General features: G+C 26.5%; 2 protein-coding genes across 2 annotated transcripts; both read left to right on the top strand.

Moving 5' to 3' along the window:
• Positions 1–1,831: 1,831 nt before the first annotated feature.
• Positions 1,832–3,713, top strand: LOC109803134 (U-box domain-containing protein 35). Its single transcript, XM_020364586.3, has 4 exons — positions 1,832–2,296; positions 2,951–3,075; positions 3,151–3,266; positions 3,352–3,713. Exons 1-4 carry the CDS (start codon positions 1,981–1,983, stop codon positions 3,551–3,553), a joined length of 759 nt encoding a protein of 252 aa, XP_020220175.1. The 5' UTR covers positions 1,832–1,980; the 3' UTR covers positions 3,554–3,713.
• Positions 3,714–8,853: 5,140 nt separating this feature from the next.
• On the top strand, positions 8,854–11,427 carry LOC109803853 (U-box domain-containing protein 33). Its single transcript, XM_020365523.3, has 4 exons — positions 8,854–9,620; positions 10,016–10,134; positions 10,798–10,913; positions 11,017–11,427. Exons 1-4 carry the CDS (start codon positions 9,233–9,235, stop codon positions 11,261–11,263), a joined length of 870 nt encoding a protein of 289 aa, XP_020221112.2. The 5' UTR covers positions 8,854–9,232; the 3' UTR covers positions 11,264–11,427.
• The last annotated feature ends 3,825 nt before the right edge of the window (positions 11,428–15,252 follow it).

The following is a 15,252-nucleotide window of genomic DNA, read 5'->3' as shown; positions in this document are numbered from 1 at the left end:
ACATACAATTAACATAAAACCTTTAATATTGTCAACCAATTAAATTTTATTGTTGGTATGACTTAAAATATATTCTATGTAAAAGTAAAGTAAAACAAATTTGTCACAATTGTTGATCGGGTTACAATATAAATACTATTTTACATTACATAAATTTTTTTCATCACTATATATGTGTAAGTATTAATAAAAATAAAATTCAGTTTAATAATATTTACATTTTTAAAAATAATATATATTATATATGTTACTAATTATACCATTTAATTTTTGGATTGCTGTAAATCATTATTTTATTTTCTTAAATTTATTCAAATGAGTCCAAATCATTTTTTTTATATTAATGATGTGTATAAAAAATATTTGTTAGAAGAGATCAATTCCTTAAATAAATCTCAATATTTTGAGAGATTAATTCTTAGTTGACTTAAATAGATCTCAATATTTTGAGAGAATAATTCTTAGTTTTCAACTAAGAGATGTCTTGATTTAAAAAAAAAAATCATTTTCTCATTCTTAAAAGTCTCAAGATAGTTAAAAAAATACTTAAGCAAAAATACCTAAAAACATTTAAGTTGTACACATTAGGTGAAAAACTATTAATTTTGTCACAATTTAACATTGTTTCTTGTAGTTTTTAAATTCACTTCAAATTTATGGGGAAAAAAAATTCTTACCATAGTATTTCTTAATTCCTTGAATCATATACTAATTTTACTTCATACTATTATGATTGTTATAGTTCAAAGGATTTTTGCACATAATATGAATCAAATACACAATTTCTTGTTAAATAAATCATCTTCATAACATGTGTACAAAATATCTAATTACTATGTCAACCTATCAAGTTACTTCAAATCTGTGATTGATTGATGATGTAAAAAATCTTAAATTGTTAATATATTTTAATTAAATTATTATTTTTATATAAAAAGGTAATTTTCTCATTGAAATGTAAAAGAATCATTATTATTTTACCTTTGATTAGTATGAGTAGTAATGAACTTTGGCTCTTTAAGAACTGAATGTTCGAATTTTGATTTTTTTTTATGGAGAAAATGTAGTTGAAATGATATAATCTATCTTTAAAGAATAATAAAAATACATTTTATAATCATATGAAATAAATATATATATATATATATATATATATATATATATATATATAATTCATTACTATTTTATAATGATTATTTTTAAGAGTGTTTTGAATAATTTAAAAAGATAACTTTAATTTGTTACATTCTTTATTTATTTATTGTCATATTTTTTCTCTCTTTTTTTTTATATTTTTAATCATCCTTATTTTTGCACTAGTCATGCATCCTAGTTATGAGGTATAATAACTTGTTATTTGAATAAATAGAAAAGACATTTTTAATTAAACGCATGTAAGGTAGATTGATTTGACTTTATCATATTATAATATGCTACGAGTTTTTTTCTAAAGGACATGGAGGCCATATTGAACATTTAAAATGTGAATAAAATATTATTTTTTTACATAAAAAATACCATCTTAATTCTTGAAAAAAATTGAAATCCATAGAATTAGTCTTTAAAAAAAATTATTTTTTATTCTTCAAAGATAAAAAAGTACACCACCTTAGTTTCATTTTCAGAATTAAATTAATATAAACAAGATTAAATTAATTCGTGGCTTTTCATTTTTAAAAATAAACAGAATAATTTTAATTTAAAATTGTTTAAGAACAAATCATTGGAGACAAAAATATTGGTTTAATCCGAAAATATCTTATGTAACACATTTGGGTGGGTCAAGACAAAAATAAAAGTCAAAGTTGATATTCAAACTCAAAATTTCCTAGTCCATGAACCACATGGCTTTCACATCCTCAAATTTGTCTCCTTAGGCCGCTGCTACGATTCAACTCCATACATTCTCCTCTCTCTCCCTCACTTTCTCTTCTCATTTTCACCAAAACCAAGAACAAAAGTCTTCACTCATATTAATTAATGTCTACCACCTTGCACCATTTAGATGAAGGTGTGTCTGTGGAGGACAACTACTATGGCAGAAGCAGCAGCGTGAGTGAGATAGAGGAAGAGAATTCTTCACACTTGCACTTGAATAATGATGCTTCTAATCCTATGGTTACCATTAGTGAAGAAGAGAACCAAGGGGAAGAAGACATGATTTATGTGGCAGTTGGTAAGAGCCAGAGTAGCATGGAAGCCTTGTCATGGACCCTTAACAATTTGGCCACTCCATCTACCACCATGCTCTATCTCATACATGTTTTCCCAGAGATCAAGCTCCTTCCAAATCCATGTAACTTATCTTCCACTTTTCTCATCTCTTTTTTGTTTATTTATCTTTTATTTTGTTGTTTTGGTTTTTAGATTATAAATTTTCAATCACTCTTTCTTTTCTTCTTTGTTTCAATGGTAGATACTAGATTAGATAGGTGCAAGTTGCTCACACCCTGGTCCTACCTGTCAGGTTGAAATTTTAACCACCATGTTGTTTTTAAGACCAGAAAAAATTGTTGCCTCTAGGATCATGGGGTATAAGAAATGGTTGAAAGTTTGACATGGTCACCAAGTTTGCTTCTTTTTTTTTTTCCCAGTCCACTCGAGGTTTTGGTTTACTTCACTTTAACCCAGAAATTAATTTTGAGGGCTTAGAAGTTATTATTAATGATCCAAGAGTCAACAAAAATGACTAATAAAGATGGAGTTCTCAAGTCTCATCTAGTACAATGATTGAAGAAAAGGGTTCTGAATTTCAAGGACAAAAAGTCAAAACACGTGTGGACTGTGGAATTTTTTTCAGATTAGAATTTTCCTTTCTCAATGCAAATGGGAATTTTCTCAAGTTGAAGTTCAAATGACATTTCTAATTAACCACTTCTAGCCATATGCATTTGTGACTCTGTGAATGTCTTGCTCTTACCAAGTTACTACTGTGTTTGTATGATGACAGTGGGAGTGGGAATGATTCCAAAGGACCAAGTGAGTCCTGAGCAAGTAGAGAGCTACATGGCCCAAGAAAGAGGCAAAAGGAGAGAGCTTCTATACAAATACCTCCAACTATGCTCTGCTTCCAAGGTACTCATTCTACAACTACAATGGAAGTACTTTCCAATTTCAATCAAGACCTGAAGTAACAAAAATATGAAGCAGGTTAAGGTGGACACCATCCTGATTGAGAGTGACTTGATTGCAAAGGCTATAATGGATCTCATTCCAATTCTTCAAATAAGAAAACTAGTTATTGGAGCCAGTAAATCACAATTAAGGTAGATTGCATGCCACACTATCGATGTATTTGAGTACAACTTCAGTTTAGACCTATATAACAACACTTACATTTTGGTTGCACAGAAAATTGAGATCAAGGAAAGGGAGTAGCATAGCTGATCAGATACTTCAGAATGCTCCAGAAAGTTGCAAGGTGAGCATTGTATGTGAAGGAAAGGAAGTAAATGAACAGATAACTCGTGTCATTGCTAATGATACTTCCATGTCCCAGAAAAACAAGCATCAGCAAAATGGTTCGGTTTCTTGTGTTTGTTTTAACTTTTAAGACCAAAAACTTTGCATAACCATTGTGTGTGAGTGTGGTGTGACTATGAATTACAGCAGAGGGAATAGTTCCCTCAATGAATGTTGGTTTTAGATTTTGAAAAACCAACAGTGTTGATGATGAAAAATGAAGTGTTCAATGCCAGAGGAAAGTTTTCATACATGACCGGTTTCGGTTTATATAACTTGATTATATGCTAAACCCAAAAATTAGAGCATAATTTCAGGCAAACTCGTCTTATCTGCAACCAAGTAGAAAGTTAGCTTTTCTCATTTCTAATCACAAATTTGCCCTTAACGTGTATTTTCAAATGCATCTAGGTAACCTTTTTCATATATAGGTGGACCTTCGTAGGTCTATGACAACGGCAAACATTAATACAGTGCATAAAGAAAAGGAAAAATATTAACTAAAGGAAAGCATTTTGAATAACGTCATCATCTGCAATGTTTTTATATTTAGGGTCTGTTTCGAGAAATAACTTTCGTAAGATCTTATTTAATAAGTTATTACACAATAAAAACTTATATTATAAGTATTTAAAATTCTATGAGTTGTTATATATATATATATATATATATATATATATATATATATATATATATATATATATATATATATATATATATTAATAAGCACTTATATAATTTTAAAATATTTAAATATATCATTATTTAAGCACTTATAAAATATTATCTCATTTTAAAAAATAAAAATATAAATTAAAATGAAATTGTACATCACAATAATAAAAAAAACTACTAGTCTCTATTTACCTAATTTTAGTTTATAAAAAAATAAAATTATAAACAAAATATTAGAAATTAAGTTTACATATAATCATGATTAAAAATTAAGAATCATAAATTTTAAAAATTAAATTTTTTATATATTTTATAAAATCATGAATGAAAAATTATTGTATAAATATTAACAACAAAATTATTCCAAATATGCTATTTTAGAGGAGAAAAAATATTATGAGATTTTTTTTAATAAGGAAATGTAGATTTTGAAAAGAAGAGATAAAAAAAAGTAAGAATAAAAACTTTTGGAAGAAGACATGAAAACTTTTGAAAGGAGTAACGAAAGAAAAAATAAATAAACACAACTGTTTTTAGTAAAAGAATAAGAAAAATAAAAATAAAAATTATTAATGTCAATTATATAATTCAAACTAAAGTATTTTTTCAAAGTTTCACATAAATTAAGTAATAAGTTATACTGGATAAATTAAGTAATAAGTTATACTGGATAACTTATTAAAATAAGTTTGGCTAAAAACTTATTCTGGTCTCTTATAATAATTGTTTGTTTCAATTTAGTCTCACTTTTATTTTTGGTCTCAATTTAGTCCCTAATAAATTAATTGGTTGCAATGTCGGACTTCCGTCAAAATTATTTAAACAGAGTTAGTTGTTGGCCACGTGGATGTCACATACATGGATAAGTGGATGCCAAATTTCATTAATGCATCTGGAACCAGAACGGTCCGTTCTCAAACTAGAATGACCCGTTCTAGTTGCACTATTGGTGTGTTAATTTTGAATTTGGAACAGGTCATTCCAGATGCAAAATTAACACACCAGGAGTGAAGCAGAACGGGACGTTCTAAAACCAGAACGGTCCATTCTGAAACCAGAACGAGCCGTTATGGTTTTAGAACGGGTCATTCTGGATTCAGAATGCGTCGTTCCAAAACGCCAACCACATACGTATGTTCAACAAAATGCTGCAATGTGATTCAAAAATTGAAAATAAAAATTCATAAATATCATAAATTCAAAGTCAGAAATATGATTCAGAGACCGAAAATAAAAATTCATAACATAACATAACATGTACTAAAAAAATTTAAAGAAATTATTGAGAAGGAAAATTATCTGGATAACGCTGAAGGTGTCAATAATACATCTTATCCACCATATAACACTGAATGACTGATAGGATATCAGCATTATCTACCTGTACATGTGGTTGTGTGGTGAAATGTTGGTCCTGTGTATCATCTTCCTTTACTTCAGGTTGTACCTCCTCAAGAACAAGTTGTTGTTGTTGGGGTACATCGGTCAATGACTTCAAATGAAAATACCATGTTGTTTCATCCTTGACTGTATAGTATAGTGTCAATTTAGTAGTAAGTGATTCACTCCAGTTTGACCAACAATGAAATAAAACTTGCTACCATTAGTGATACATTGCATTGTCCTTAATGATACACTGTATAGCCCAAATGTTTAGCAATTGAAGTTATCAATCCCCATTGACAATATTACCAAATCAAGTGTTTGAAATGCTTTGTACCTTGGGTTTTTTTCCTTGCACGAACCGTGAACTATAATCATCGACCATTTGTGTCTGGCATTCTGGAACTAGAACAGGTCGTTCTGGTTCCAGATGCATTAATAAAATTTGGCATTCACCTATGCATCTACGTGACATCCACGTGACCAACAGTTAACTCCGTTTAAATAATTTGAACGGAAGTCCGACATTGTAACCAATTAATTTATTAGGAACTAAAATGAGACCAAAAATAAAAATAAAACTATATTGAAATAAATAATTATTATAAGGGACCAAAATAGATTTTTAGACAATAAGTTTAAAATACTTTGTGTTCTTTATAAAATATCTTATAAGTTAATATAAATATTCTTATAAATATTTATAAAATAAAATAAGTATAAATAAATTGTTTATAATTTTTTTTCAAATAGGACCTTATATCTCCGTATCAATGGTTTTATAACACTTTCATGGTTTTAATAATTATAAATTAATGGTCATAGTTAGACCACTTTTACTATATCAATCAATTTATATTATTGATGAAACAAATATCTTTAACATTTATTGTAAGAATTTGTCCTTCTCGATTTAATTTTCATTTCTTCTTCGTTGATATATTTTTTGGTGTATGAAAGACAAATATTTTTTATGCTAAACGTTTAATGTAATTTATATCCTCTAAATTATAAGAATGAACAAAAAATAGAGAGAAGAAAATGGAGAAGACATTTACTTGTTTGATAATAATAATCTATAATATATGATTTGATGTATACAATTTTGAACAATTTTATTCTTATAACAACTTTCAAATTACTCTCTTCTACTATTTTTATTTATTTAATTTATATATATATATATATATATATATATAATAAATCTCTCATTAATGAATAATCACTTTTTTTTAAACAATAAAGATATATAGTGTCTCTTCTCCACTAATTACATGTAATGTTTTAATTTGACTGAGTTTGATTAAGTTTGACTAAATTCATCCATATTTAACTCAATTAAGGTTTGAGTTTAGTAAAGTTTGTGTTTTTTTTTGTCAAATTTGAATTCAATAAACATGATTAATTATTGAACCAAAACTTAAATATTAGTTTAATTTTTCTAAAAATATAAATAAAAGTTAATAAATAAATGAATACAAAATATATAAATAATGATTAAAAAAGAAAATATCATAACAATGAATTGAGTCATCAAGTTTGTGAATGCAAAAACAAAAACTCTTTAACCAAGTTAAAAGTTACAAATTAAGTTTGAATAAATTAAGTTGAATCAAACAACTCCTAAAACTAAACTAATGTATCTGAATTAGATTGACTTGGATTTATAAGTTAGATATGAAAAGACTCTAAAGTTCATTAAATGATATGATTGCATATCATTGAATTATAAGTAAAACTTTTTTCATACTAGCTAATAATGTATCCAAATGATATTATTATATTCAATGAAAATAAAAAATGATTAAATATTAATCCTTATAAATTTTGAAATATTCGCTTTTAGTCTTCTAATAAGATCGTAACATTTATAGAAATATATATATATATATATATATATATATATATCAAGCTAATTATTGTGTTTCAAATAAAATCATCTTTTAACTTTTCTTTTATGGAAATATTAAACGAAATAATTTAATTTTAACTTATACAAATATTAGAAACTAAAAGCAAATATTACCTTACGACGATGAAACATATATTTAATCCATATAAATAAAGTCCGAAAGAGTGAATATGAATATTTGTAAATACTTATTTGTTACGAATAAAAAAATGTAATTTATATTTGGGCCACCTAAATCGTGGAAAATCCCTATGTAACGAAACTGAAAAGTCATTTTTAACTAGCAAATATTCTATACATCGTATTTGTTTTATTTAATTTAATTTAAATTTTAAGATATTATTTAAAATTATTTACGTGAACATTATTTAAAATTATGAGATATAAATAATTAATTCAATGAATAAGCAAAAAATATAATACAATCTTAGAAGAATAAAAATTACGGGAACATTTATTTAGAAGGGAATATCCGGTGTTCGATTCCCATCTTAGGCAATAATACTTCATATGAGCATAATAAAAGCATTTTTTAAAAAAGAATTAATTTGAAAGTGTATATAATTAAGATTTGAAATTAAAATTAAAATAATATTTTTAGAAAATTTTATTTAGGAGAAAAATAAAACTATAATTTATAAATGAAAATAATTAATAATTAGAAGAAAAAAAATAAAATAAAAAGTAATAAATAATGATAAAGATATTTAATTTTAAAAAAAAAAGATCTAGACAAGTATAAGTGAATTGTAATTTTTAACCTAAAATTATTCTTTTTACTACAAATAATCTTTTTATTTTTGTTGTTGATACAACCATTGTTGCTACCACACTACTACCATTAACACTAGTTTGCTCTCATCATTTTTTAACTATATCCTCACTTTTTACCTCATCAACACAATTATCATTATTATTGATATATATTGGAGATAATCCTAGCCCTTCACCTTTTATGTTATTGTCATCATTATTGTCTCAATGCCACTTGTTGTTCATCACCATTGTTGTGGTCTATGCATTATTTTTTTTAACTTAAAATCTCATTTAGTTTTATTCACAACTTTTTTCTAATTAAATGAGTAAAATAAAGTTATAAATCATCTTAAAATTCTAATTCATTACATAATTCAAATATAAATATTATAATTCATAACCATATTGGAATCGTGATTCCATTTCCAAACAAGAAACATAGGCTATTATATATATAAGGAAATTCCTACTGGGTAAACGATATGATCAATTGTTAGGTTATCGATATAAATTTTAATTAATTAACACAAGTGTCCAATGTAGTCATTATCTAATCTCCCGTGTGAAAGAGGCAGCATAAAAATTTAGTATATATTAACATGTGTGTGATTTGACTTTTTAATTAATTTAAATGGAGGTTTGTCCATAGTTTTCCTCATGGCAGAAGCCCGTATACCCTCTAACTTGGTCTTCATTTCTCTTTCAATTTTTATTTTTATTTTTTAAAAAATCTGTCTAGTCCTTAACTTCATATAACTTTCTTATTTTAATTAATTAATTATCCTCGTATCACTTTCATTATTTTCATTAGTAAATAAAAATTGTTCGTACACCGCGTACTCCTTGTTCGCATTGTTCTAATCTATATGCATTCTCAAATCCATAGTTGAAGTTTCGTTTTAGCTACGATTATATAATGAAACTCTGATCTAATCCAAAATTCAACTCAATTTTTTGGTCAAGTTTTTCTCTAATCATAAAGTCTACAAACTCATAGAGAAACCAAAGTTGATATATACATATAAACTTGGAGACAATCATTAGATGTCAATCAAGATGTCAGATGAAACGAGGCATGATTGTTTGCACTACGATTGCAATGAAGAAACCTTTAATTGTTCTTGTGGTTTCATCGGATTCAGGAGAAACCAAGTGTTTGACTTTGATTGCAACACCAACGACGAGGATTCGGAGGAGTTGTTTGAGATCAATCTTAAGGAGCCATTGGATACAATATCTGAAGACTGCGAGAGCAGTGTGTTCTCTTTCGATATTCACAACAACGAAAAAGATGTTGTTCATGTGGCAGTGGACCACGTTGGAGAATCAAGCATGGAAGCACTTTTATGGACTTTGAAACATGCTGTCACACCCTCTACCACTGTCTCTCTCATACATGTTTTTCCTCAAATCAGGTTCATCCCAAGTCCATGTGAGTTATGTTATGTTTTATAGTCTCAATAAAGAGAAATTATTAGGTAGTTCTTACCCAGGTCTCAATTATTTTTTATGTGACATACAAATGAGTGTTATTAATTCTTTTTGATAAATTAAAATTCTTATTATCTGTCAGGTAAAAATTGATCAGAACAGTAAACATATATATAGTAATTTTGAACCATACAATAATTTTTCCTATATAAAAGGGTTACTTGTAATTGGTGCAATTCAAGGAATGAATAACATGTTACCATTTTGATTAGTAAAAATGCTGAAGTCAATGGGTGAATGAAGTGATTGTTTTAATTTTAATTAATGAAGCCATTAATTTAGCTATGACTTTGTGGGGTTGATCGTATTGCTTCTGATGTTTGATGACATTGGCAGTTGGAAAATTTCCAAGGAATCGTGTAAATCCAGGGTATGTTAACTATTTCTTGACTCAACACAAAGGCAAAACGAAACTGCTCCTTCAAAAGTTTATTGACTTGTGCCTTGATTCAAAGGTAAAGAAATCACCACCACCCTCATATATTCATCTTCAAATGAAAAATTATTAAATAATCTTAGCTACCATAATTCTTAACTAATATCTATATGATATGAAATCGAATGTTAATAACTTTTCTTTTGTAAATTGAAAATTTTAAATATATATACTTGATAGCCCTAAACTACCTAATAATTCATCTTTATGAATACAATCTTGATTGAAACACAATTAGATACTAATTATAAATATTTTTTCTAGTAGAGATTTGAATCTTAGTTTGTCATGCTATGTCTCCTTCAATCAAACCGGACTCTCCTAAATTATAATTTGCTTGAAAAAATATCATTTTGACAAAATTTGATCTTTAATTTGGAGAGAAAAACAACAAATATTATAGTCTTTCAAAACTATAGATGTGAGTCACTTCTACACTTTCATCTTTTTTAACTAATTACTCACTAATGATTTTTTCACTCATTCACTTTTTTAGTGAATAATTATGCATTAAAAATAGAAAGAAAATAGCTGAAAGACTGAAGTATCTAAACTTTTTGTAATCTTGAGGAACTATTTAGTGACTTTATTTTCTTTAGAAACTAAATTGAGTCGAGTGATTTTTTTGTTTGAGAAACTATTTTGCATTGATTTGATTGTATGTAATGGTAATAACACACAGGTTAAGGTGGAAATAATGCTTATTGAAGATGACAACGTTGCCAAAGCTATAACGGACCTTGTTAGAGATCATGGTGTAAGGAAATTGGTGATAGGAATTACCAAATCCAATTTAAGGTACCATCAACCATGGCTTACAATATCTGAAATCTGAAATTAATTAATAACAATAGTCTTTTACTAATGTGTCGTTATTTTATTTTATTAATGGGATGAGTAGCAAATGTGTCTCTAGATGGGGAAATGGAATAGCAGATAATGTCCTCAAGAATGCACCAGAAATCTGTGATATTAAAATAATATGTGATGGAAAGGAAGTGATTGATCAGATGATTAGTTGCACTATATCAGGCTCCGATGACAGCAACAGTTCAAGTGTTTCACAACAAGAATATGAATCCCATGCTGTGGTTCCTCTTATGCGTTTTGTGCCCAATCCTATATGGTTGTTTAGACCAAAATTTTAATCAAAGATTTTGTATAACTCTTCCTTTTTCGTTGATCCAAATGTTAACCTAGGAATAAATATTCTTCATACACAGATTTTGTGGTCACACTCAACCCAGTCTTATTTTATTATTTCAAAGTGAGATGCTTTTAATTTAAATAAAGCCACCAAATATTAGTGTTACACCTTAAACTGTATATATTACTTAGGACAAAGCTTATACCCTTTTTATTTTTTTTTTATTGCTTAGGAATATTTCTTTGTTGGATATGATAATTAATTTTCTTCAGGGACTTTATAAACATCAAATAGGTGATATCTCTTTTCAACTTAAATTTTCTATATTTACAAGAGTTAAAATTCAATTCATAACCATTTGGTCAAATGATAATCACTTAAGTAAAAAATGTGAGTCTCTTACCACTAGTATTAACTCAAATTAGTATAATTATACTCTAAAAGATGGTTATTAATTTTTAAAAAATAAATCACTGTAAGAGATAAGGAAAAATTGATGTTCTTATCCTCCATCCTCCATCTCCCATTACTTTATTATTATGAAGCTCTGCTATCCGAAGTACTCGGCAATATACTTGAGTTAAGGAATTCCATGTTTCCTTTGCTTTCTTGTAGAAAAAATTTGCTCTTGGTATTTGAAAAACTTGTTAGATAAAGTGATAGTATTAATAATGAGACAACATACCTTGATTGCGTATGTTCAATTCTCAATTTTTTGGGAATGGTAGACGATGATGGCTTTAGATTAACAAGGGTCGATGTTACTTTATGTATATCCAAAATGGTGTATAAATCAATTGATCTAGCTTGAGATAAGATTAAGATTATGTATATATATAGAGAGAGAGAGAAGTGGTTAGTCTTTCAAAATTAAATTTAAAATTAGAATATAAATTGATAGGATTTGAGACGGTGAGATAAATTCAATTAATTTATTATGTTTTTAATTATTTAAATCGTATATATTTTTTTATCTTTTAAATTCAAAAATACGTCTTTAGTTTCTATAACTTTTTAATATATATATATATATATATATATATATATATATATATATATATGTTAATCTCTCAAAGTTTTTAAACTTTATTATTTTTTAAAAAAATATTATTTTAGTCCTTCAACACCACTAATATCAAAGTATATATAGAGATTAAAATAATATTTTTAAAATTATAAAAATTTATAAGATAAATTTTAAATTTGATGGACCAAAATAATAATTTTTGAAATTTTGAGAATTAAAAATATGAACTTTAAATTTGAAAGATAAAAAATATTTATACTTCAAATTAAAAATTAAAAACATAATTAAGCTTAAATTTAATTGACGAAGTCTGGATTTAAAAATATAAGGCTTCGTAAAAATATATTAATTTCATTTTAAATCGGTTAAACTTTTGAAATAGCTAAAATAATTCCACAATCTATACGCATAATTTGACATTATAATCGGAATGATGCTTGACTTGAGTCTGCTTGTGTTATTTGAATGATTCATATTTTTTTAGTTTGTCAAAGGTAATTCACTATCATTAAGAGATTTAAAACATTCATAGTTAATTAGTAAAGTAAATTACACGAGATTTTACACACACATCTGGCTTCTTCTATCTATATACTAATTCTCGTAATTGTTAAAAAAAACAAAACACTATCATCCTTTAAGTGTCTCTTATTAGAGAGGTTGTTATAAGCATTAAAAAAATACAATTATGTACAATCTCGTCAAACCTTATTAAATGTTAATATTATTTACTATAATTAGTATCTTTTCAATGACATAGTTAGAATATGAAAAGAGTTAATCACCTATACATTGTTATTGTCGGTATAAAAGGCTTTAATTATGTGTAATATCTTCAAACTCGTCGCGTATCAATCACTCTCCAATCTCCATTTGAAGCAATTTTTGCAGTGCACGACATATAATATATATATATATATGCATCAATTAAAGCCTATAAGCTTGCAACAATTTAGAAAGCGACTGAAATTCAAGTCTTTGATTAAACCAAATAACGACATAATATTCTAGACTTTTTCAAATATGAAAACTTGCATTTCAAACTTCCTTGGTTTGCATGGCCATTGGCCAAACTAGATCCACACGCAACAACACCAAATCAATTTTAAACACAACACAACAATTCATTGATTGAGGCGTAGAAAAGAAACTGAGTTTGGCTAGGGCGTGGAACAACTGCAACTTTAGAAAAGATCATTTTTAACACATAAAAAAAGTTTATTTCAATTTAGGGAGAAACCCTCTCAATAGGGGTCAATATGCAAAAATTGGCTATACTGGATTTTCTCTCACAATAAAAAAAATCAAGCACAATAATCAAAACCAAAAGAAAAGGAGTGAAATAAAGCTTACAAAGTCACAAAAAGTGAAGAATGGAGATAAATTATTGAAAGTGCCCTTCTGTTGAATGCTTTGCAAATACATTCTTCCATATGTAGTCAATGATTATGATATGATATTTGTATGTATTGTGTTGCTTGTTTAAATGGGAGAGTACAAAATGAGATTAACAAAGCATTGGCTTGAACTTTAACTCTTTAAGTTTACTAGGAGATTGTGTTTTTTAATGAATATTTTGCAATATTTGTCTAAAAGTAACTTGATACAACTTCTTTTCTAAGAAGTAGAGGCATGGATTGTCGATGGTAACAGTTTTTAATGAAAGGCTCTTACTATTAATTACAATTTAAAGCATCTGCATTTTGAAAATTTAAATGGAGAATCAATTTGAAGTTAAATTGTGGCACGGCTGTCAACAGTTAAATTTTTACTAAAATTAGTCATAATAAATATCGTAAATTAATAATATAATTAAAAAAAAATGCCACAGTCTAGTATTTTCTGCTGAAAATTAAAGAATCAGAATATTATATATTAGATTTTAAGTAATTATAGATATATCGAAATTTTTTAAATTTTAACATCAATTGTTTATTTGTCATCGCATGATATATGTCCCAATATAGGCACACCAAAAAAATATTACCCAATATATTACTTTAGTATACTAAGAAATTAAAGTTAACATAAAGCCAAAATTTAGGGTTGAAAAGATATACTTTACCTACCTTCACGTCCTTATATGGATAAATAGGAATATAGAAAATAAAAGCTACAATAGTACAATGCACTACATTGTCGCTTCCTTTTTCAGTTTTAATTGCCGTTCACAATTGTAATAAATAAATTAAGAAAAATAATTAATATTCTCATTTTTACTAATTTCCTATTATACATTGGTATTTATTTATTAATCAATTTTTTTTTGTCATTTTTTTCATTTGTCTTTCTTTAATCTTGTGATAAATTTATGAAATAAAAAAATTAGGTAAAAATAAGAATATAACTGATAAATGATAAATAAAAAAATTAACTAAAAAGTTGACACGTATAAGAGAACAAAAAAAAATAATATGTATAAATCTTATTAAGACGTTGCCTTGTACCAAAATAAACCTTATTCAAGAACTAGCGTGGCTCCTCTACACACTTTAATGCATAAAGTATATTTATAATGCCAAATAATTCTTGGACAACAAATTTTAGAACCAAAAGAAACAGGAAAAAAATAAATTTAGAATATAACAAATAATTAAGAAAAAAAAAATTGGAACGAAATATTATTAAATAAATTATTGCATTTATATTACATTTATAATTATAGGCTTGTTAATCAATGGATGAATTCGCAATAAAAATCAAGTTTATCAATTTCATGCTTATCTTTGATATTACAATCTCAAATTATTTATTATTAAGTCATTGGATATTGATACATTTTATTCTTTAATGTGTAAATTAGATTCCTATAACTTTAAAATTTAAATAATTAGATATAATAAAAGCACTTATTAGTTAGTCACCTTTAAAAATAATAAAATAAATCGTTTTCTACCTTTTTAATACATTTGTCTAAACTATTTTCTAAGAGGAAAACATAATTTTTCACTTTTGTTTTAAAA

This window comes from Cajanus cajan, chromosome 1 (genome assembly GCF_000230855.2).
Source record: "Cajanus cajan strain Asha chromosome 1, NIPB_CcT2T_4, whole genome shotgun sequence".
Taxonomy (NCBI): Eukaryota; Viridiplantae; Streptophyta; class Magnoliopsida; order Fabales; family Fabaceae; genus Cajanus; species Cajanus cajan.
Note: the sequence above shows the minus strand (reverse complement) of the source record. Positions and strands in the feature narration are given on the sequence as shown.